General features: G+C 39.6%; 1 protein-coding gene across 1 annotated transcript in view; it reads left to right on the forward strand.

Moving 5' to 3' along the window:
- Positions 1 to 25,690, forward strand: part of RIT2 (Ras like without CAAX 2) — a 191,534-nt gene extending 165,844 nt beyond the window's left edge. Inside the window, exon 5 of the mRNA XM_074166404.1 lies at positions 25,463 to 25,690. Coding sequence (XP_074022505.1) covers positions 25,463 to 25,690 — 228 coding nt within the window. The remainder of the gene's footprint in view (positions 1 to 25,462) is intronic.
- The last annotated feature ends 279 nt before the right edge of the window (positions 25,691 to 25,969 follow it).

Consider the following 25,969-nt stretch of genomic DNA (forward strand, 5'->3'; position numbering starts at 1 on the left):
GTAAGCTTAAAGCAAGGATGTGCTTTCTAATTTCAAATGCAAGGAACAAAAACTTCCTTGGCAGAAACAAAGCCCGTTGTGGTGTCTACAGTTAAGTCCACAAAGGTGACTGCCTCCCTGCTTTTAACTAGAGTAAATGAGTAATTATAATAACAGTGATAATAATAATCATAATAGCAACAATCATACGAGTACTAGGTCTTCTGAGTAGGAGACACTCTTGGGAACTGCTCAGAGACCTCTGCCTGGACTAAGGAGTGAGTTTGTACATCACCACGTACCATCCCAGTGTCTGCAGCTCTCCTTTGTCCTCTCTCCCCTGACAGCAGTCCTGAGCAACAACCACAATAACAAACTAAAGAAAACCCACCCAAATATCTGCCACAACAATCTGAGGTGCTCCACAGCACACATCACACTTGGGCAGTAATTCACCTGTTTGTAGTGAGATAATCGAGTCTGGGGGCAGCCTGTCTGTTAGACACTTTACAGTCAGGGAAGGCATCTCCAGAGAGTGGTTTAACACTGTGTCTACTAATTACAGTAAGATCCTAGAGTGAGCAGGTCCATACCATACGTATCTCCGTTTGGAGTCAGGTTTGTGTGATCCCACTTTATTAGGCACAGCTTACATCACATAAGCATAATGACATGGAGATTGGTCCAAGATCTATTCTGATATTTATGGTTAGGGCCAAGGAGTGGAATCAAGCACTGATCCATCGTTATTCGTGCTGTTTAATAGCTAGCATGCTCGCCTGGAAATATTGATACATGGGAAGTAGCAGCTTCTAGCGTCCACAGGTGGTTTAGAAGAAGATAAAGCCACAGGCTATTTTTGCTAGGCAGTACAGGCAAGGGGACATTTCTTTGGGTACAAAGAATGTTTAGCTGTATAAATTTAAGATTAGTGAATGGTCTTTAGTCCATTTTATTTTATTTACTGGGATAGTTTAAACTCAATAAGTAATTTCTTTAAAGAAACCCCTTACCTAAAAGACACAAGTCAATAAATGGTTGAAACAGTTTGTTGCCTGCCTCGAGGGTTTCCTGACATTGTTAGTCTCTGGATGTAGCTTTTGTGGTCACGCATTAAGAATAAAAGTTTGCTGTTCTTGTAATCCAGTAGGTTTTGATAACGGGAATACTCTCCGGTACAAGCCATGTCATGAAGTCCTCTCCACTCACTCACTAATCAGCTTTATAGAGAGCGTGTTGACAGGTAGTTTACAAAAGAAGAGTTCCTCTAAGTATGTTTGCTGGGAAAAAAGTGAATTACTCCTACGTTCCAGCTGTTTTTCCACACTCATATAGTAGGGCACAATTTGAGAGGGAGACTAAAGGCAGTAAAGCTCTGGTGTAGGCATCAGGAGCAAGATGTATATTACATATTATATAGAGAAAAGAACAAAACCCCCACTCAACGTGTGATTTAATGCATCCAGCCTGTTTAATGTGGGGTTTCTAGGTCCTCTTCTGACAGCAGCCTACTGCTACTGCAGACAAGATGCTGGCCTTGGTGAGGAAGGAGAGTCAATCACCACTGCTCTTTCTGTGCTGTCCTCATCTGTTCTTCAGAGACATATAAAGAATATGTCCAAGACCAGTCTAGCATTGCAGCTCTCAGAGCAAAATCAGGCAAACCCACTAGAAAAAATCCAAAATGCTATATACCAGCACAAAGACTGAGCAAAAGAGATCTTGACCTCAGTCATCAGTGTTTGTAGAACACATTCATAAATTAATTTAAATTAACATAAACATTAACATAAATTTTAACATAAACTTAAATTTTAACATAATTTAACATAAATTTTAACATAAATTTAACATAAACATTAACATAAATTAATTTAAAGCAAGAGGGAAATAGGAGAGGGAATCCACAAAGCTACTTTTTATTGTCAGCCCTCTTATACCTGTTCTGTGAGTTAAGCAAGACTTTTTATCTCTTTCTGTCTTTTTATAGCTCACCTCTCTTTTCTTTGGCCTCTGTAGACTGAGTCGACTGACCTCTAGACTGTGTCTGATTATGGAGTATAAAGTCTGGCTACAGTCCCTAAATAGTGCTGCAGTAAAAAAATATACCCATTTTCACATCATGCTTTGCTTTATAATCTAGTTATCTTCAGTCCAAATGTCCAGTACTACTATCTTCCTGTTCCTTGTTTTTTGACGGCTAAAACAACTTCTGTATCACACTGGTATTGAACCAGAATCAGTCAAAAAAAAAAAAACACAGATCCTTTTTCCATTTCATAAAATATATATTGTCCCAGAGATGAGGCCTGCAGGACACACATTACTACAAGAGACTTAAAAAGCTTAGTCTGTTTGCCTTATTAAAAAGAAGGTTGAGAGGTGACTTGATTGCAGAGTTTAAATACCCCAGGGGGAATAGAGCTGAGGGCAAAATCCACAGTAATGTTTACTTTAGCCAGCATAGAAACAAGCAGTAATGGCTGGGAGCTAAATTCAGTTACAGTTAAAGTCCATTCGTATTTGAAAAGAGGCTCAGTATTTTCAGCAGTGCTGCGCCACTGCAATATGCCACCACAGAAACTTCTCCTTCTCTTACCTCCTTCCTGCCCAGTTTGGATACTTTTCTTTGCAGATGATTTTTAACACAAGGTACTGAGACAAATGAAATTCTATAGCCCTTGTTACTCTGGAGGAGGTCTGCTTAGTTAATTGTACCTTAAAATCTACAAATAGTATTTATTAATATGTCTACATACTATGTGCATTTGAGACTGTGGTAACGAGAAAAATACTGAAGCAAATTACGTGTCTGTTGGCACCTCTCTTTCTTAATCTTTGAATAGAGTGATGCATAATCAATAAATAGGTGCAATCTGAGGCTTAATGAGTCCAAAACTGTGCAAGGTGTGGCAGCGGAAAGAGCTGCTTACTGATATCATTACTGCTATTTCTGCAAGCACAGTCTTAGAGGTGATAATTCTCCCCATTTGCCTTTGTGGGACAGAGGTTTTTGCTTTGAGGGAGGTATCTGCAAGTCTTAGAAGGCAGGTCTACAGACTGTGAAGAAACTTATTCTGCCCGGTTATATAAAATGGATGATTGTGAATTTCTTTCAGTGACAAAGCAGCAGCTTGCTTTATATCAGCACAATGGTTCATAAAACACCTTTTGATGACTGCTTTATCTGATAACCACAATTACTTACAATGGGAAACGGAGGGTGACATGTTTCTATATTAAAGGAACTCACCAACTCCAGAAATTATCTACTTTACCTCTGAAATACTCTACTTTTCTTTCTTTTCTTGTGCTCCCGGCCTCTAAATATCTAAAACGATGGTGGGGGAGGGAGGGAGGAAGAAGGGAGGTGTGGAGAATAAACAAGAGAAAACACTCTTCTGCAGAATGCACCACAGATACTGCATGAAATACAAAGAAAATATGGTAAAGATTAAATCTTTTCTATTAAAATACTTAGTATCACTGCCTAATTGCCTCTATCTTTTTAATTTTATTTTTTTTAACAATATGCATGACACCACATGAGACTGGCCAGATAAAAGTGAGTGTCCTTTCGACCTTTGTTTGGTTGATTAGGTTTTCTTTGGGTGACTGATGACTGTCATTGATTTTAAAGTGACTCTGATGATGATGTATGTGTGATGTGTGTCTTGATTTTCAAAAGCACTTCTTGTTGGCCTCTCTTTAAGTATTACAGGTCAGTAATACAACTGTAGCAGGAGTAAAGTACCGATGAGTAAATGAAAGAAAAAATCCATTTTTGGTGCATTTTAGGGGATTTTTTTAAGGGATATTTAAAAAGCATATCTTGTTCAGAAAAGGCTGTAGAACTTGACCTTTGAAAATTAGGACCACTCAACAATTCTCCAATCATAAGCCAAATAAGGGAAATAGGTATCCAAAATAGTCAATTCTGCAAGTATTGGCAAGACATGGAAAGGAAAAGGAAGATAACATGTTCAAAATGTCTGTTAAATTTTATTTCAGTAATGAGCAGGCAATGTAGTGATATGTGGACAGAGCTGAATTCACCTTGCATAAATTTGAGTGAAACTACATTATTCAGACATGGTATTCTGAAGGATGGCTAGACTTGATAATTATTTTAACAACCTGCTGCTTTCCAGCACAAAATGAAAGAAATTATATCACTGAGACTATTAGGCAGACTGGTCAGTCAATATGTTTATGAATCTCTGAGCACTGTGGAAGAGCACTGTAGGATTGCCAAGGAGATTATATTGCCTGGGTAATTCCTTAATAATTTTCAAACTTATCTTTCAAAAGAGTGAGAGTACATTTAGGCCTCACAGAAGTACTGAAACTCACCAAAACGTTGGCACTCAAGAGTAGTTTGGAGAAATGCTGTGGAAGCATCCCAACATAGAGTCTTGCCAGTACAATTCAGTCCTGACCTCATTATAATGCCTAGCTTCTTTCCAGCAAAAACTACCCAGGTCTGCCAAATTCTGCCTGTACATGGTGGCTTTGTTGTACAGATCAGACCAGATGCCAAGCTTATTCCTTTGTGTGAGCTGTGTGAAATGAGGTTTGAATAAAAATACTCCAACAGCCCCCTCAGTACATTGTAGCGTAAATAGGATATTCATCCCATAGGCTAAATAAAGAAATGGGGAATCTATTCCTAACTTTATAAGTAAACATCATGGTATGACATCATACAGTGCTTTTGTGTGGTGGTTACAATTGAAGCTGGAATACTAAATTTAATACAGTTTATTGATTATTTTAAGGATGACAGTATAGGTGGAAAAAATATTTTATTTCCTTCTATCTGCTCCTTGTTATCCAAATATAGTATGGATACTTATCACTGGAGTTGGTACGTATTATAAAATTATACCACATAACAGGTTGGTATAAAATTTAATTGGATATCTGCAAAGTGTTTTGAGCTTGAAAGGAGATATGCTTTACAGTATATTCTACATGGTATATAGAAGTATTATAGATTAGAAAAGTTAAAAATTTACTCAAAAATTCTTATCTCTTCAAGGACAGTCTATGCATACTTAAATGTAGCTTTTTTTAAAAAAACCCTTCGGCACTTAGTTTAAAAAAGCCCATTCATCTGTCTCGTCTCTTAGACAAAAAAAAAGTATAGCCAAAGAGTGGCCCAAGTAGGACTGATACTGTGGCAAAACATAGGCAAATAATATCTTTAAATAACTAAAATAATAATTATTGGATTTATCTGTTGTTTTGTTCTGCCATTTTTTATTTCATTTGTTGTATAATGGAATTCAGGGTATTCTCTTGAGGATGACATTACAACTGTGTTGCCAGAGGCAAACAAACAATGTACAGATGCTTAAGGGAGATAAAAAAAATAAATGCTAATATTTTAGTGATGTTAAAAAATAAAAAAAAAGATGTCATGGCAGGAGACATGTTCAGTGTTTTTTTCTGTGTTAAAAAGAGTAGTTCTCTCATATATGGGGCAGTTACAGTTCTGAACACATATATTTTATTTCCATGGATTTTAGTGTTGGGGAATGTGACAAAGTAGTTTCTGACAGATTGCCCTGAGCATATATCTGATCTTTCCAACTGCTGCCTCTACGGTTCACTGAGAGGAGATCAGAAGGCCTGAGGTTGGCAGGTGGCAACGCAAAGCACACAAACGAAAGGGTTGTCTTTCACGGTTTTTCTGGTTTTTTTCTTTCCTTTGTTTTTTTCCCCTTCTTTTTTTTTTTTTTTTTCTTTTTTTTTTCTTTCTTATCACTGGCTTCCAACAGTTCGGCCTGTACAAATCCCCATCTGCTCTATCTCTGTCTCCAAAAAATGGCACTTAGAAACAAGCCTGTGCAGTTAATTCATATAGAAGCCTCAAGGCCTTGGATTATTGGAATTGTAACTGTGCCGCCAACCAGCGTGGGTCATGAACCAGAGCCCCCCATTGTGCTGGGAGCCACACAAAGGGCTATTCGCAGAGTGGGGTGTCTGGAGCAGCACAGATTCGTGGCTCTTTGCCAGGGAGCGTTTAGTGTCTGTCAACTCAGTATTTGCACATGGAAAGCAATGCCATTAGACTATTTTCACCCAATGTAGCTGGGAAGTCATAATCACATATTAATAAAAATAGGGACAATCATCCAGCATTTCATAAATCAGCCTTTTCTCTAGTATTTTCCTTATAACTGTAACAGATGGGTTAGTTGAGATGGGCCAACAGAGATGGGTGATTTACTGGCAAAAAAATTATGACAGCTGGATTTCACAAATATACGACCACTTATAATTTAAGTAACATTTTAGAAAAGGAGGGTTTGATTCTGATCCCACCAATTGGAACTGGATCTACCCTCTAAGAATATTAGGTATTACCCTTCAATTTGCTGATCTTTAACATTTTCATTAATGACCTAGGCATAAAAATGCAGGAGTGTACTGACAGAATTTGCTGATATCACGAAGTGGGAGCATTTTCTATCTAGAAGAGACAGGATTATTGTAGAGGAAAAGCTGTGTGACCCAGAGGAGTGATAGAAGTGGAATTAAATGTAATTGTAAAAAGTGCAAGGCCATGCCCTTAAGGACTAATAGCAAGACTGCTTGCTATAACATGCTAGCCGGAAGGCAGGAGAGAAAGTCTTGGATATATCAGCCATTTACAGGGTGATTACAAACCACAAACCCCATGCAACTGTGCATAAAATAAATGTCACTTCAAGAGGTATTTGGAGTGATATGTTTATCAGTGGCATGGAAGTATTGAAGGTATTGTGAAATCACCATAAAGATTAGCTTATGGATGGTGATGGCAAATTCAAATTGGAACAGGTGCAGACAATGCATATCAGGCTGGTCCTATCAGAATAAATTAAAGACAGCTTAATTGCTTTAGCTTAGGTAAATGAAAGTAGAGAGGTCATAAAAGTACTGTGCATAAGTTGATAAGAAGCAAAGGGACATAAAGAATTGTGAGGAAGAACCATTTAAAATAAAGGAAAATGATGGGAAAACATCTAATGGGTATTAAGTGGCAAGGAACACATGCTGCCTAGAAGTTAGGTGATAGTTACTGAGCATGTCATGACAGTACCCTGACTCTCCCCTCCCCCACTGCCTTCTCTTTCCTTGTATATAGTGTCATTGCCAGAAATGCTGAAGGACTGAAATAATGACAAGGAGCTCTTAAAGGCCTATGTCATTCTTCTGAGCATCCTCCATGGATGCTATGGCACCTATTTCTCTGTGATGTGAATAGTTGTTTTCATAAAGATAAAAACAGAGCAATTGTCCCTAATCAACTTTAACTTGGGGTTTGCAGCTTCTGATTTAGACCTGAAAAACAGTTTGTATAGCTTAAACTTTGTCTATATTTGTCTATGAATCTCCATTGCTTAATGAACGATATCAATGCGTGTTAAAATAGTGTTCTAAATACAGCGTTTGACATACACATGACTACCAGTCCCAGTAGGATTACCTTCAAAAAGCTTCCCTTCAATAATTGTTTTTTAGTCTTTATTCATCTTGTTCTTTGTTTTGTCTCTAATTTTTGTGGGACTTTCAGAAAAACTTATATAACATCTAAAAATGTTGCTCTGAAGCTATTAAGCTATAAATTTAATTAACAAAAAGGAAGAGAAAGGTAAGAAGAAATGCCATATTTGGTATATTTCACTTGAATCTTTTAATTTGGCATCAAAAATAACCCTAAATTCTGGACTGTTAATGTTTTATGTCTGGCTACATGCCACTCCAACAGTAACCTTTCCAGCCCACCCGTCCCTTCCAACCAAGAAGATTCTGTGATTCTGTTTGCAAACGCAGGTGGAATGTCACTGAGATAGGTCTCATGGTCTCCTGTTAGCAGTGGACTCAATCTGCTGACACCCCTGAGAAAGCTGAAAGGACAAAGATCCTTATCTAAGACAAGAGAACTATTACAACTGATTGGCGGAGTTAAACATTGTATTTTCTATGAGTAACCCCATCAATTTCATGGAACTACATGATTTACAAAATGTGCAGAACAGTAGTAACAGAAAAGAAAGTGAGTCAACATCAGACATTTAATCCCTAGAAGACCAAAGAAATTGAAAACTGTTAAATCTTGTTGCGGGTGACCTGTAGTGTAATTTTCATTTTAGCTATTTAATCATCCTGTAGGTACAGTTTTCTGCAGTCTGCAGTGTGCCCCACCATCAGATTATGGAGTGCAAAGTTCAGCATATGTTTCATAATGAAAGCAGTATTGAATAGTGGATATAGATCAAAACAGTTTGTCTTTCACTAGAGACATCAGAGAAAAGTAACCGTTTCCATAAATGTCAAATTTGCATGAGAAAGCAAAAGCAAACCCCATTTTTCATGGTTAGGTCTCAGTGTCCAGAGCTGTATATGAAAAGATGCAGTCATTCTGGGTTAAAAACAAATATTCTCTTGGATCATTTTTAGCCATCTGTGGTCTAAGCTGTTACCTTCTTTCACTGCTCCCCTCCTCCCCCCACTTCTTATTTTGCATACTCAGGTATACCACCTGTTCAGAGATGGATGACTGCTTGTTACCAGACTGTTTCTCTAGGACCTGAACCAAGGTGTAATAGAATTTTTTTCCATTTACTTCAATAATTTTGCTCTATTTGCTCAACCCTCTCGCCCATATGGCATGAGAATTGAGTACTTTTACTCTCTTTTTCACAGTGTCTTAGGCTGGGAGGCTGTATTCTGCCCTCCTTGATAATACGTGGTCTAGTTTGAATTTACACTTTTTTTCAATAACATACTAGTCAGAAAAAGAAAAAAGGGTCAGTAGTATCTAATTTAAAACATGAAAAGTGCTTAGAAAAACAAAACCAAAAAGAGGCAAAGAAGAAATCCAGCAGGTAGAAAAATTCAAGTTGTGACCCAAAATTATTACTTACCAAAAACTTTCACTTGTCTTTACTTACATGGTACAGAATTATCTCTGGTTATGTTTATCTCAACTCAGCAGTTATATCTTCATGTACATTCTTTGAGTAGCCTAGGAAGAAGTTTCAATGAGTCTGAACTGACAGGGGACGCACTGGTAGGTGTACACTCGGGTTCCTGGATAGGAAGTACACCCTATACTGTTGTCTGTATCTTTATATATCAATACCTGAGCTATGTAGTTTAAAACTAAATCAGTTATACATTTTTTCATTCTAGTTGCCTTGAAAAAATATGGATGATCCATTTATGAAGCAAATTGTCCCAAAAAGCCACTTCAGGCACATGAAGGATAAGGAAATGTCTGGGAACAGCTAGCATGGATTTACTAAGGGCAAGTCATACCTGACAAGCTGACTGAATTCTGTGATCGCCTTCAGATGACTCACACTCTGGATGAGAAAAGAGGATTATGTTTACTTTGACTCTAACAAGTTTCAACAATGTCTGTCATAATGTCCTTGTAGTCAAACAGGTGAGATATTGTTTGGATGGATAGACTACAAGGTGAATGGGAATTACCTGGACCACTAAGCTCAAAGGATTGTAATGAGCAGTACAAAGTCCAGTTAGCAGCAAATTACTGGTAGTATTTTGAATATCTTTACTACAAACAATGTTGGGACAGAAAGTAAGTACTGTCACGAGTGGTATCTAATTGAGTGGTGTGGTTGATACAATGGCAGGTAGGGTATAAACACAGAGGAGACATTGCCAGACTGGAGAAATGGTCTGATAGGAACTGTGTGAAGTTCAGTAAAAGCAATGTTAAGCCTGCACCTGCAATGGACAACACCATGCAGCAGTAGAAGTTGGGCACTACTGGAGAGAAAATAGCTTTGCAGAAGAGAACATGGAAGTCCTTGTGGACAAGTTAACCATGAACCAACAATGTGTCCTTACAGTGAAGGTGGCCAGGTGCGTCCTGGGTTGTATTAGTAAAGATGTAGCCAACAGGTCCAGAGAAGTGATCCTTGCACCTTTATTCAGCACTTGTGGGAACGTATCTAGAGTATTGTGTTTGTTTTGGGCTCCCCAGTACAAGAAATATTTTGACATACTGGAGTGAGTTCAGCAGAAATCTGCAAGGTTGTCTGGTGGATAGAGCACAAAAAGTAACAGGAGAGATTGAGAAATCTGAGCTTGTTCAGTCTGGTGAACTAGAGGGGAACCATTTTACTGTCTTCAGCCACCTAATAATCAGTAAAATGAAGGTAAAACCTGATTTTTCTTGGAGATGCACAGTGAAAGAATAAGAAATGAAAAACATTTTTCAGCACAAGAACATCTGATTAATTATGAAGCTTTCTTCAGCATGAGAGTGGTTAAACAGTAGAATAAGTGTCCAGAGAGGCTTTAAGATTTTCTTCCTTGCAGGTGTTGCCTGAATATGAAATGAGCAATCTGCTCTGGGTGGACTCACTGTGAGCACTATTTTGGACTACATGAATTACAGACATCTCTTCCACCCTAAACCATGCATTGTGGTAGTATAGTATCATAACTGCCTCTTGTCTCTGAAATGGGTTCTACATTTCTTTTTCCACATCTTTTTCTCAAAGATATCATACCTATCCTCTTATTAATATTCCTCCCATTGAGTACAACAAAACTTTACCACAGGCAGTTGTCGTTTTCTAAACCATTTAATAACACTCATTTTATTTCTAAGGGTAAAAAAAATAACGGGGTGATAACGTCCTGAATTGCTAGCGACAGTAACTGTTAAGGCTTCAAGCACTTACTGTTTTTCACCAGCTGTTGCTTTTAGTACCAGCAATTTTATTCCCCCAAACCTAGGCTTATTTATGTATTTAAGAAAAAAAAAACACCAGCCATTAGGAAATTGTGAGCAAGCTTCCTGAGAGAAATCAGATGAGTTATTGTCTGTCTTTGTCACTGTTATACCTGCAAGGCTGGGTAAAGATGTTACATTTTCACTCTGTAGTCTGAACTGTGGTGTTTCTCATCCAGGCCTGGATGGCGATCTGCACCTGTTCCAGATTTACCTACCAGCCATTGTGATTATCAGTGATAAAACACAGTTAATATTTCATCGGCCAGATTATGTTATTCTCAAGAAGTTGTATCTTTCTTCTTCCCAGCCCTTAATACTTTTTATGTTTTAATGCATTTTTTTCCCCACATAGTATTATCTATGTATTTACTGTAACTCATTTCTTATCTGTTTCTTGTCCTTCATTTTCAAACTTTTTTTTATCTGGGAGGATGCAGAAGTAGGGCTTCACCTGGCTGCTTGTACTCCAAGTTATGACCCACTATTTTTTCTCTACGGATCTCTGGACAACCTTCAGAAAAGGCAGGAGGACAGCCTGGCTTGTGGTGTCTGCGCTACATATGATGTCTTTTCATCTTTTCAGTTCCTTTTCCAGAGTCTGGCCAGAGTGCAGGTTTGAACTAGCTAACTGACTGAAACACGGAAAATAAATAAATGTCAGAAACTAGCTCTAATCTGCAGAGAAGCTGATGCTGAATGCCTCCTGGTACCAAAGGGACTCTTTAGAGCAGTGTTTTGTCAGCATCCACATCCAAGTTTTGCTGTAAGGCCAACCTTTTCTGCCAGGTATATTGGAGAGGCTCAATCTGATCCCAGCAGCATTTGTTAGGATCACACATGCCGCTAGGAAAAGTGAGCTACAGCCTTATCAGTGGAGGACTGAAAAGTCTATTGCAATGGATAAGAATATGAGTTTCTCAGCTGTAATCACAATTTGGGTTCCCAGGGTGTATTAATATAGCATCTTCTACACATTGAAAGAATATCTGCATAATTGGATGGATACATCATGGATAGAGGAGGTTAAACAGATGCTTCTAGCAAGGAGTTTCTGCCATTCTGTTTGTTAAGAGACTGTTTTCTCATTCTACCCCCAAGCTAGCATAATAAACATATACTCTGTCTTCCTCCCCTCCACCATCCTTCCACCTTCATTTTTCTGCTTCTCTCTTCTTGTCTCTTCACTATTTCCTTTCCTTTGTGGCAATAAACATTAACTAGAATCCCAGCCAACATGTTTGGCTTCAGTTAAAAACTAAGATTCTAGAAAAAAACCTACTGATTAATCCTTGAGCTTCATCATTTCTTAAGTTTCTGTTAGTAAAGTGTCCAAGATGTCTTTGGGATGTATGCAAGAAAGTTTGGGGGTGTATTCAACAAAGTTAAGATTCTGCAAGCTGTTAGCTGTTACTTTGCTTACTTTAAGGTGCTTGGTATTCTGAATCAAAATCAAAGCCCAGAGGCAGCAAATACAGAAGGGTTATCCAAAGAACCTGCCCACCGAATGGGGAGCTTGCCAACAGGACAACCTAACCACAGATGTACGAACAAGTTACCACGGAAACTATCTGAGTGCATGTTCTTAGCCTGCAGCAAAAGTGAGGTAATTTGAGTGAGGTTAGCAGGCAATAAGAGAGCTTGTTATGTCTAATTAACTAAATGCGTTCTTACAGCTCTTCCTACCCACTGGCCATTTAAGATTTTTTAATTTTTCTCCCTCAGCACATCTATTTCTCACTGTTATCCCCTTCATATGTAGTTCTTCAGCCTCAACATTTTCTTATGTATTGTCCATGCTGGTGGATCACTTCACATGATGGGCTATGTGGATGGTCCTTTTGCAGCTGTCATTCCTGTTTTAAGGTTCATATGTCACAGACCTTTCTCCTTCAGTGTTCTTGTGACCAAGAAAAGACCCTTTGTTCATCCATGAGCTCTCCTTTCAGCACATTCATGAGCTCTCCTTCAGAAAGGATCTGAAAAGTAAGACTCCAGTGAAGCTCCCCTGATTTTTTTCAGCACATTCATATTCTACAAAAGTCTACTATTTTGCCTGAACTAATATTGACATGGGGAAGATCAATGTCATTAGTTTAATAAAGATACTGTGCAAGTATTTCCCATAATGAGATTATTTGACAAACCTTCCCAATAAACTTCAAAATTACTAAACCCTCAAAATTAATTACATGTTCCAGGAAAAAACCCAGCATCTCACCACCTCAATTTCCTGACACCCACCTCTCAGTGCATTGAATACATTTTTCTTTCAAAAGCAACCCATGTAATAGGTGGAAAGGTGAAACATTGTTCTGTAAATTGTGCAAAAGACATTTTGGTACCTCATACCTTTGTAACACTTGTTTACTTCAGTAAACAACTTCTGGAAAAAAAGCTATTAAATTATTCCATTGTAGTCCAAATCTCTATAAATCCATTAAAAATTCTTCCTCTGCCTCCCTTCTGTCGAATACTCACTTCACCAGCCTGGACAGGATCCCTGGATCTTAGCAGATGACAATTGCTCAGACATGGAGGGAGAAGGGAGAGCCTTGATGCAATTTTCTTTTCACTGTCAGGAATGTAGCATGGTGTTTTCTGTTTGCCCTGTGTCTGGGGGTATGTTTAGATGTAAAAACTGTACACCAAAGTATATGTGCATTGCACTCCATGTAGTGTTAAACAATATGTGGTGTCAGGACACACAACACTATCTGCATTTGGAACAGATATTTTTTGTGATTTTTTTTTTTTTAACTCTAGTGTTGAAAACTCATATTCAGCTTAAGCATAAAGGGAACTTTCAGAGCTTAATTCCAGTAGTCTATTCATATGGCTGAAAATTACCCATTTTACTGAACATAATTTTTTGATACTTTGACTCAAAATATTCTACAGTTGTGTGAACCCCCAATATTTTTGGGTTTGTGTGGGTTTTTTTACTTCATTTACAGTTCTCCCTTGTGAGTATATGTACAAAACCACACAAATAAATATACAGCTCTTTCTGCCTCTTCCTTGTCTTCTGTTTAACTCTCCAGATTTCTTTCTGATCTCCTTCAAATTTCTTGTATCACATTTCCCAGACTTCAGGAGACAACTGTCAAAAATAGCACACTCAAAGCAGTATCCGGCTCTGCCCTCCTCAATGACTTGTGCTCTGTTTTTTGATCTTCTTATGTCAGTGGAGTGTTTACAGGACAAAATATTGCTGTTAGAGGCCATGTTACTCCTATCTTCAAATTAATATAATGACAGAGAGATTTGCATAAGTTACCAGGTATTAAGTAGATTTACTCAGTACCCGGTCTGCTTAGTGCCCGAGTCTTAATGAAGAACTGAATTCAAGTAACTAGTGACATTTTAATGTGTAACACGTAAATTAAAATAGCCTACACCAGTCTATACATAGATAAAAAATTGGGGGGCTGGCTGTAGTGGACAGATAATTAACTTGTGTTCACAAAGCAATACAAATCACTTGCAGTATTAAAATAATAGTTCAGTGCTACTATTTGTTTAAAAAAAATATAAATCATACATTTGCAGCTTTTTTTACATGTAATTTTTTTAATAACCATCTGTTGCTAGCAGATTATAATTGATTTTTTTGTTGTTGTTTCTTACAAAAATTGAAAAGATTTTCCCTTCTTGTGAACTTAAAACTGCAATTCTGAGATCTTTTTCCCTACAAAAACCTGGTCTCCTCCTGTGAATGTTCCAAGCTGAACTGATGTAGAGATGCCTGCTTTTTGCAACCATCTTATGGCCATCTATATCTTCAGCTGAGTGTTGCAATCAAAGTACCTTTAAAGATGATGGACAATTTAGAAAATTGTCAGATCTCTGAAAAATGCTTTGAGCAATTGACCCATACTTGTTCATCTTGAAGACTGATGCTAAGGATTTAACACTTCCACATTCTCTTCAAATTAGACCCAGAGCTATTGCTGACTGATGCAAGATCATGTGGCTTTGAGTATCCAATTCAGTCAGATCCTGAGGCCATCTCTCTAGAAACATTCCCTGGTATAAAGGTACTTTAACCTACTCATCTGTCTTGCTTTTGACAAGATAAAGCGAGAAGAGTACAGTCTGTAGCAGAGAAGAACAACTTCAGAGTCTAACCTGCAGACAGCATCCTGATTCTGTTGTGATTTTTACATGAAATGAGATGTTGATTTAATTATTTGGCTTTAGAGCAGTGAAATAATGAAGTAATATTATCACAAGATGGAAAAACAGACCTTGGAGCCTCATGTGTTTCACTTGTTTTGCAAATACGCAACTGCATGGATGATGTTTCGCTTTACTCAAAACGTTTGCCCAAAGCAGGAATGAAATTACCTAGAGACATAGCTCCTGTGTTATAAGGATATTGTGGATAAAAAGTGTGGGAAAAAAAATGATCCAAAAAGTGAGAGAAATACTAGACAAAAATCAGTGCTGGCAGTAATCTCCATCAGAAAAGACACTAAAAATCTCCAGAAATTGTTCAAGTGTGGATTAGCATTGGATCTTAATTTTTTTCCTATGAAAAAGAGTGAGAGAATGCATTTAATGAATCACAGAATCACAGAATCACAAAATATTTTTGGTTGGATGGGACCTTTGAGATCATCGAGTCCAACCAACAACAAAAAAACCCAACAACAACAACAACAAAAAAAACCAAAAAAACCCACAAAAACAAAAAAAAACCCCACAAAATCCCAGAACACCAAACACCAAAACCAAACCAAAACAAACGCCCACAACCACACACCACCCCACCCACAGACACAAACCAACAATCTCGGGCACTAGAGCATGCCCTAAAGTGCCATGTCTACACGTTTCTTAAATACTTCCAGGGATGGCGACTCCACCACCTCCCTGGGCAGGCTGTTCCAGTGCCTGACCACTCTCTCAGTAAAGTAGTTCTTCCTAATATCTAATCTAAACCTCCCCTGCTGCAACTTCAGACCATTTCCTCTGGTCCTGCTATTATTCCCTTGGGAGAAGAGGCCAACACCCACCTCTCTACAACCTGAGGGACACCACTGGTGACCAGGCACCAACTGGATTTCACCCCAAAATAGCTAGTAATAGCTATTCAATGACCATAGCAGGTCAGAGAAACTGTAAGTCTAATCTAACAGTGGTTAATAACGAAGAGCATAAAAACAAGTGCTCAGTGATGCTTCATCAGATTACTTTCTCAGCCCTAAAAAATTTGCAATTCCTTTGGATTGAATAAGAGTATGATTCTTCCTGTCTCAAAACAGGACTTTAAACTGTATTTCATGTCCCACCTTAGTGACTAACCAGGTGAGAAGGACATAATTTGGGACAGATGAATCTCTCCGGTTTTGTCTAGAAGTATAATTTTTCACAAGATTATTATACAGTTTTTCATTAAAAAGGAGCAAATTAGTTTTACAATCCCACACTCTCCATAGTCTATCCCCTAAAAATAAGCCTCAAAGCTCATCATGGAAGCCCCAGACAGTCCTATTATTTTCTGCATTGCTAAAGCTGCAGTTTCCTTCCTGTCCAAATGCAAAGGCCAGGTTACGAGGGGAAGGGAAAGAGTAAGCCTCAATAATGCAAATGCCTTCAGAGGTTGGAGAAGCTGGTGGTGTGAGAGGTGTAGTACTGTGCCATGTGCTATTTCCATGCCATCTAGTCTGTCAAGGCATAAATTCACACGGCAAGACCACATGTAGCAGTCTTCCAGTACCTAAAGGGGTACCTAAAGAGGAAAGATGGGGAGGGATTCTTTATCAGGGAGTGTAGCAATGGGATGAGGGGTAATGCTTTTAAACTGAAAGAGAGGAGACTTAGATTAGATATTAGGAAGAAATTCTTTACTCTCGGTTGGTGAGACACTGGAACAGGTTGCCCAGAGAAGCTGTGGATGCTCCATCCCTGGAGGTGTTCAAGGCCAGGCTGGATGAAGCTTTGAGCAACCTGGTCTAGTGGGAGGTGTCCCTGGTCATCACAGGGGGTGCTGAAACTAAATATTCTTTAATGTCCCTTCCAACTCTAGCCATTCTATGATTCTGTGATCTTCTCCTTGGCCCAGTCTGCTAATCCTATCTACACCCATGGCCATTCATGCTAGACCACATTTTGATCACCAATAAAAAACAGTAAAAAGTATCACAGAGTGGCAAGGAAGGAAAACATGGAAAACTCTTAAAAGACACCAGCTTTCACATAACACTGGGGAGGGAGAAAGAGGAACAGAACCAATTGCAATACCCTCACAATAATGATGAATTGTATGGCAGCTTCTATCTCATCAAGCCTTCTAATCAAGAAAGCCAGCAAAGCTGAGCCTGCAGAATTGCCTGCCATGAAGTTGGAGTGAGGTTCGTTCAACTAATTACTTCTGAAGACTTCCAAATGGATTTAAGAGTAATGGTGTTGACATGAAGTTCTCCTCTCACGTTTCTGCATCATGTTACTCATCTACTGCTCAGGCTGCTGAAAAAAGGTGTCTGCTTCCCAAGGGATTGAGTTAAAATATAAGGCGCACATGTTTGGTGGAATGAAAAATGCTGGTTTGTGTCAGTAGAAGCTAGTTGTGAATTTTAGTGGAATCTTGGCCAAATCAAATTGGTAGCTGCAGTGTATACATTTGCAAATGTGATCATACATAAAGATTAAAATGTTAATGTTTGCAGAAGGAAAACTTTCAACATTCTATTTTTAAACAATAATTAATTTTAAATTTAATTTTAAATTCTGAAAAAAACCAGAATGTTTATGTTGAGGGAGATGGAAACTGGACATTTTAACACTAAGAATTTTTGTTTTGCTTTTGCATTTAATGTGCATTTATTTAGACCTGAAACATAGTCATATTGGATGTCTGACCACAAAGAGGAAACACCAGTTAGTCACAAAGCCTAGTCTTCAACATTTCTTCCAGCATGAATTGATTTCCACTTGATCTTGGTTTTTTCCCTCCTTTCAGGGATGCCATGACTCCATAGCAAGAATATGGTAGACAGTTTATAAATGTAAATATCTGAAGAAAGAAAAGAAGGGTAAAAGGGCTTGAAACATTCTTTTCTTCTTTTTAAAAAAAAATACATATTCCATGACAAATAACAACAGTGCTCCTTGTCTTAAAAAGACAGGATGATTGATTTTTCTGTTTTATCTGGTTCTACTCAGGTTTTCAACCCCAGCCACTGCTGTAATATCCAAGTATTTCAGCTTTGACCTGAACAACAGCATTTAACACTTGGAAAGATCCTTATACCAGCCTGTAGAAAGTCTCTGCCACCATGCCTGTTGATACAACGCTTGTCCAATGGAAAAATGAATAACTGTCAAAAATGACATAGGTATAATAGATCTGCTTTTGGGTTAGTGGGTTGTATTGCATGATGCTCAAAACAGGAGTCAAATGCTTACAGTGAAAGCCTTTGGGTCTAGGAAAGGCAGGTTGCAATGCAGGAACACTCACCTCAGCCTTTGCTGGACCCATCTATCAGTATACAGAGCTTGTCCCTGTCCAGATTACTGGGTAGGTCCCTGACACTTGACAGTGCTGGGTGGTCAGGGACTACCTAGTGTCTTCCTGGTACCTTAGAAGTAGAGTGGTGAACTGAGACTAGTGAAAGTTGGTCAGTCCTGGTTGTTGTTCATCATTAATGAGAAATCTCATGTGTTGTGTGTGAGTGCCTTTGGCATAAACTCAGAGGTCAGTGCTGGAATTTAAAAAAAAAAAAAAATCATTAATGTCAGATAGGCAATACCCATTTTTTTGCCTTTTGTTGTCCTGCATGGCATTCACTTTCTAGACCCATGAGATTATTTTTCCCCTTTTCTCTTGGCAAATGTGCTTATCAGAGACCCAGGAAATCATCAATACCTTTGATCTCTCCAGCTTTTTCCTGTGGCATATTATAGGTTTTCTCCTTCTGATATTCTGAGGGAACGGACTGTGATGGGAAGGGTTGTGAATGTTTGTGTGAATTCTTCTGGATTGCTTGCTTGTCGCTAAACTGGTATACACAGCCTGGTATCTGGATATTTGTTTTCTGCAACGGGATCTGTCAAGAAACAAAAAATCCATCAGAGATGAAGGGAAGAGATGTGGGTCTTTCCTAGACATCATTCAGAGTACTCATGGCTTTTTCTACTCTTCTTGTTATTTGCTGTGCTACAAACAAGGCCGCTCAAGATGCTGCATCCCTCTCCTCCCACAAAGTTCTTAAATGGTTATCTTTTTTCTACAGCTCACATAAGTCATTGCCTGTACAAATATATAGAGATTGATCAAAACCCGTTGGAATTCCTCCTATTAGCCTCAATGGGATTTAGATGAGCAGCGTTAAGCAACATGTGTCCCCTTCTGTCTCTGATTAGTGATCAAGACCTCATGTTTTCAGCAAAGAACATTCGAAGAACAAAGCTTTTGAGTCTATAATTATCACTCTTTTTCCCATTGCAAAGTTAATGAGGTTTGTCAGGGTGGAAATCAATGTAACAAAAATTTAGGAGAAGCCTTACAACCCTTAGCACTCCACCTGCAGCCTCCAGATCTCTCCATGACAACCTGGAGGTCCCAGCCACAGGGGGAAAGCTGCAATAGCCATCTCAAGTGGACCATGCTGTTGCAGGGATGAGATGCACAGGTGGAAATGCATTGCTTCCCTGCATGAAGACCACCACGGGCTCACCCAAGGTGATGCTGCGGACTCTGCTAATACGATCTCTGTCAATGAAATCTACTTTGGGATGCTTCTGTTGCTGCCTTGACCAAAGGAGAGACAAAGCTGAACACAAAATAGTCTCATGCTGATGGAGATTTGTCAGCTAATGACAGTCCAAGGGCAGAGGTAGAATATCGATCTGTTTATCTTTTTTGCACTTTCCTTCTCAGATCCAGATATTTTTGTTCTGCCTATGGAGGCCAACGATTGCCTCCCCACCCACCATCTAGCCCAGGTGGCTTTGTGCTCTCCTTTTGGTTGTGCAGGAGCTGACCTTAGTGGGGAACTGGCTGTCTTAAAGATGGCAGCTCATCCATCACAGCTTTCACAGGCTGTCAGCATTGCATTTAATCTCACTAGTAATTTTCCAAGAGAGGTTTGAAAAGCCACAAATAGAATCTTAATGCTATAAAATGCGATCTGCAGCCAGTGAATATTTCCTGCCTGTATGAAGCTGTGCAGTGTTGCAGCTGCCCAGAACTACCAAGAGATAAGAAACTCCCAAATTCAGCCTACAGTCCCACGTGCTATCCACAGTCCTCATGATACTGTAACTGGTGTATCACAGAACCATAGAATCATAGAATGGTTAGAGTTGGAAGGGACCTTAAAGATCATCGCGTTCCAAACCCCCTGCCATGGGCAGGGACACCTCCACTAGAGCAGGTTGCTCAAAGCCCCATCCAGCCTGGCCTTAAACACTTCCAGGGATGGGGCATCCACAACTTCCCTGGGCAACCTGTTCCTGTGCTTCACCACCCTCACAGTAAAGAATTTCCTCCTAATATCTAATCTAAATCTCCCCTCTTCCAATTTAAAACTGTTACCCCTTGTCCTGTCACTACATCTCCTGACAAAGAGTCCCTCTCTGGCTCTCCTGTAGGCTCTCTTCAGATATTGGAAGGCTGCTATGAGGTCTCCCCGGAGCCTTCTCTTCTCCAGGCTGAACAACCCCAGCTCTCTCAGCCTGTCTTCATAGGAGAGGTGCTCCATCCCTCTGATCATCTTCGTGGCCCTCCGCTGGACCCGTTCCAAGAGGTCCATGTCCTTTCTGTGTTGAGGACTCCAAAGCTGGACACAGTATTCCAGGTGGGGTCTCACGAGTGCAGAGTAGAGGGGTAGAATCACCTCCCGCGACCTGCTGGCCACACTTCTCTTGATGCAGCCCAGGATGTGGTTGGCTTTCTGGGTTGCCAGTGTGCACTGCCAGCTCATATTGAGCTTCTCATCCACCAACACCCCCAAGTCCTTTCCTCAGGGCTGCTCTCCAGCCATTCTCCGTCCAACCTGTATTTGTGCCTGGGATTGCCATGTCCCAGGTGCAGGATCCTGCACTTGGCCTGGTTGAACTTCATGCGGTTTGCACAAGCTCATCTCTCATGCCTGTCCAGGTCCCTCTGGATGGCATCCCTTCCCTCCAGCGTGTCGACCGCACCACCGAGGTTGGTGTCATCGGCAAACTTGTTGAGGGTGCAGTCTATCCCACTGTCCATGTCTCCAACAAAGATGTTGAACGGCACTGGTCCCAGTACCATCCCCTGAGGAACTCCACTCGTCACTGGCTGCCAATTGGACATTAAACCATTGACCACAACCCTTTGAGCGTGGCCATTCAGCCACTTCCTGATGCACCAAGTGGTCCATCCATCGAACTCATGACTTTCCAATTTTGAGACCAGGATGTCGTGCGGGACAGTGTCAAATGCTTTGCATAAGTCCAGGTAGATGACATCTGTTGATCTGCCCTTGTCCACCAAGCCTGTGGCAGTATTGTAAAAGGCCACCAAATTTGTCAGGCACGATTTGCCCTTGGTGAAGCCATGCTGGCTGTCTCCAATCACCTCCTTATTTTCCATGTGCCTTAGCAGAGATTCCATGAGGATCTGCTCCATGATCTTGCCAGGCACAGAGGTGAAGCTGACTGGCCTATAATTCCCTGGGTCTTCTTTTTCTCCTTTTTTGAATATTGGGGTTATGTTCCCCTTCTTCCAGTCAGCGGGAACTTTGCCAGATTGCCACGATTTCCTAAATATGATGGAAAGCGGCTTAGCAACTTTGTCCGCCAGCTCCCTCAGGACCCCTGGGTGGATTTCGTCAGGTCCCATGGACTTATGCACCTTCAGGTTTCTTAAGAGGTCTTGAACCTGATCTTCTCCTACTGTGGGCAGTTGTTCATTCGCAGAGCCCTTGTTTTTGCCTTCCGTGACTTGGGCAGTGTGGTTAGAGCCCTTGCTGGTGAAGACTGAGGCAAAAAAGTTGTTCAGTAGCTCAGCCTTATGCATATCCTGGGAGGCCAGGTCTCCCATTTCCTTCCGGAGACGGCCCACAACTTCCCTAGTCTTGCCTTTGTCCCTGACATATCTGTAGAAGTTTTTCTTATTGTTTTTTATGTCCCTGGCTAGATTCAGTTCTGCCTGGGCTTTCCCTTGCCTGATCTGGTTCCTGGCCACTTGGACAGTTTCTTTATATTCTTCCCTCTCAACTCACATGCACCCAAATGGACACTCAGAACCATGCACTTTGCAAGGAAAATGAGAGAATACTGTTTTCCTGGGGGTCATCATGTTCATGTTCATTTAATGGACTTGTCCTTCTGGGGGATCTTGCTCTTTGGTTACACTGCAAGCTTCAGTGGCCTGTTTCTTTAAGTCCTGATCCACACACAGGCCTTTCCCCCAAGACAATCACAGTTTTTAAAGTTTGGATCAGATTCAGAAAGCTTCTGCCAGCTCCTAAATTTTAATTTTTCATTATCCTCACTACACCAGTCTTCCACCTTCATTCCCTTCTTAAAGTTTACCAGCAAAGGAACAAGCTAAATTGGAATCAATATAACCAGAATTATACTCTGGGAAACAATGCCAGTTTCAATCACAGAGGGTTACTCTAAAGATGAGATATAAAGCCCTGTTTCCCAGATATATATTCAATAGAATGACCTCGCTCCCTGACCTGTCTGTTCGTGTCACACTGACAGATCATATCTTCTTCTGGCACAGACCCACAGAAGCTGCAATTTGTCAACAAGTCCCTGAGCTGTGCAGATCTAGGATAGATTTTTATGATATAGTTTCTCTTTTGGTCATAAAATGGGAACAAGGTAAATCCCTGGAATTATGTGGGCGTCAGTGACCTCATCAAGAGCTTTATCCCTTGTTTCTTATTCCATAGGTGTTTAGCCTCTTGACCGAGTTATGAACTGAAAGAAAAACATCTATTTTGCCCCTAGACATCTTTCTATATTTACAATTTCTTCAGAAATCAGATTAATTAAATTGTTATAGCCATATTTTCATTGGTGCTGGAAATAGCAGTAGTAATTATGACAGCATTAGATTTCAGAGAAGCCTGTTTTCAGCCTTGAAGCTGAAAAATTTCAACTAAATGTCCTGAAATTGTTTGTGCCAGGTGTCCTCCTCATGCTGAATTAGTTCATAAAATTTCACCAAAGCAGTTAATTAGTTCCTGAGGGTAAGATTTAAGAAAAATACCATGCTTTGAAATGAACTATTGCCATTAATATTTTCAATTTTATGCCTTTAATCTGGCAGGAAACTGGAGCCAAACACAAACTTTTGCTGCTTTTTATAGAAATCCAGCCAAATTTGACCAAGTTACAAGCCTCCAGCCACACAGAGACTAGGGAGATATTTTTTCTGTACAATTTATTTCTCCTGAGTATTCTCCAGTTCTCACAGCTCTTAGCAGTCTTGTTTCATTATGGAGCATAACATGTCTTCCCTGCAGTTGTTCTTCCTTGCAGGTGGAAGAAAACACAGTTTTCATCCTAGAAAAGGCAGGAGAAAGAAAAAAAAAATAAAAAAGAGTAGAATGAAGGAGGATTTAGATGTGCAAACACTAGAAAATCATGGAGCAAAGGGATGGGCAATTTTTTTATGCTTGAGTATTTCTGTGCTTGCACCCTAATTATATTTACGACCTTACTATTCTTTAACATAAGGAAGTTTCAATTTATGTGCATTTTTTTTCCTTTTAGGTAATGAATATGTAAAATCTTCACTGAAACTGTAGCTCTGTGTAATCATTTGCTCAGAACTGCAGTGTTTTTAACAAAATAAAATAAAAAATCCTCCTGTGGCTCAAACAAGCCATAGCAAGAAAAAAAATTATTATAAAGTCCAAAATACACCAAAATAGTCTTCTATCCAGACAATCAATTTCACAATGTTGCCCAATAGACATACTGAATAATGCATTTTGCTTACACAGCTGCCCAGAGAAAAACAAGGACCATATTGCTACCCATCTCCTTTTGCTAAAGGTTGGCAATTACAGCACTTGGAAAGCGGTAACAATCTTTCATTGTGTCAGTGAGAATTATTCAGGTTGGCGTACAACATTCCTGCTTATCCTTACAATATTCTTAATTAAATTAAGATTATACCTGTAGCATAGAAGAATGATCCCACTAATGTTACAAAGTTTGTGCTCAACGCAAAGGTGACAGGGAGGATTTCTGTGGTCTGTGTCACGCAGGTACATGCTTGGTGCAGATTTACCTGCAGGCTGGAATGAAATGACTTTCTGTTTCATCCAAAATCCTGTTTCACACTCTGTCCAGCTTTGTGGTTAGGTACAAGAAATGCATGGTGATGTCATAACTTTATTATAATGGACATTTTCATCATGGCAGGCCTGAGAGAGTTTGTTTGTAACTTGAAACATCAGGGTTTATTTCCCTAGTAGATATAAATGGCACTTTTGGGTGCATGAAGGTAGAAATAAGAAAAAAACCCTAAAATTAGTCTTGTGGTAGACAGTAGCAATTGAGACATTCCACAGCCTATTATGTAGCCTTATACAAGGCTGTCTCAAAGTACTTTTTTCGTCTTTTTATCTAGAGGGTTGGTAGGTTACTTGAATAAATCATGATATCCAAATACAAATAAAAGCAAAGGCTGGAATTTCTGACCTAGAATTTGAATATACACCATACATTTAATTCATAAAGTTCATTCATTCAGTTTTGTGTTCAAATACTGAAAAGAAAGGACAGCCTACCGGCTGGAAAGCTAGCTTAACATTTAGATGCTCATAGGGTTTGCTCTTTGTTTTGCTGCAGACTTGCTACGTGTTACTGGATGAGCTCCCAATGTGCAAAATGTAGCCCAAGTGGTAGATGGTGGTACTCCTTATGATAAGTACTTAAACTCTACTTAAACCACACATTAGTCAGCATGCTGACCACCCTTTCATTTAGCAGGCTGGCAGGTCAAATGCCAAGAGGTAGTCAATATGGAAATTTTACAAATAAGATACCTCTTTTTCAAAATTCAGGCAAACTAAAAAAAATCTGCCCTGCATTCCTCTAGATTCATGATTATCCCTCCCCTTACAGTTCCTCAAAATACAAACACACATTTTCTCCACATTTTCTGAGAACAGTAAATATACAAGGCTACTTAGGGAAGATGAGCTGAAAAACAAATAGATTTGGGATTTTCATACAGCTCAGTGATGAGCTAAGTGGTAGGATTGCAGGTCTGCCAAGACCAAAACACTTAAAGGCAAGCTCAGAAATTAATGTGACTGAAAAGTCTTGAGGTATGAAAGCTGGTGTGCTTAAAGTCAAGTTGCCTCCAGGATTAGGTTAATGCTGAACAGGGATTTTCTAGGACCTTAATTCTATATAATGTTTTTTGGCTATCCGTTCCAGTTTGAGGAATAAAGATACCAACATTATTAAACTGTACAAGATTACTGCACTAAGGAGGGGAAATGCATGGAAAAATTGATGCATCAGAATTAGGGTAATAATATACCTGAGCACAAGAATATTGTCAGTATGCTCTGTTCAAACATCTCCTGAATTCAGTCTGATCCTTTAAGTCTTGATCCTTCTCTGTCCAGTACTGTTAGATTATTTTCCTGTAAAAGTGATTTGCAGTATCCAAAAAGTCACACTACATATACTGCACTGTTCTCGTGTTGATTCATGTTCTGTGAATTAGGTGATATTTATGGAATTTTCTTTTCCTTGTAGGTCTCGACCGAAGAAGGAATGAGTTTAGCCAGAGAATACTCCTGCTCTTTTTTTGAGACTTCAGCTGCCCTCCGCTTCTACATTGATGATGTCTTTCATGGACTAGTGAGGGAAATCCGAAGGAAAGAGTCTTTGCTGCCCATGGTAGAGAAGAAGATGAAGAGGAAGGATAGTCTGTGGCGGAAACTGAAAGGATCCTTGAAGAAAAAAAAGGAAAGTACCACCTGATGGCAATTCCCCATGAGCCACCCATCAGGAGCTGACCACAGTAACATGTAACAGTTCAAAAAGGCAGCATTGACACAGCATCTTCCAGACCAGGTCCTGGAGTTCCTTCCCTTCAGTCCTCATGCAGAAGTAGCTCCTTGAAGGCCCAATTAATGGTTGCCCTGTGTCTCCTCTGTATTATAGATAAAGTCACTTAGCATACCCTCTCATCCCTTCTCTGCAAATCTGAGTGGACAAAATACTGTGTTTTTTTTTACCTGGCTCCTGTCTGGTCTTCAG

The sequence above is a fragment of the Numenius arquata genome, chromosome Z (genome assembly GCF_964106895.1).
Source record: "Numenius arquata chromosome Z, bNumArq3.hap1.1, whole genome shotgun sequence".
Classification (NCBI taxonomy): Eukaryota; Metazoa; Chordata; class Aves; order Charadriiformes; family Scolopacidae; genus Numenius; species Numenius arquata.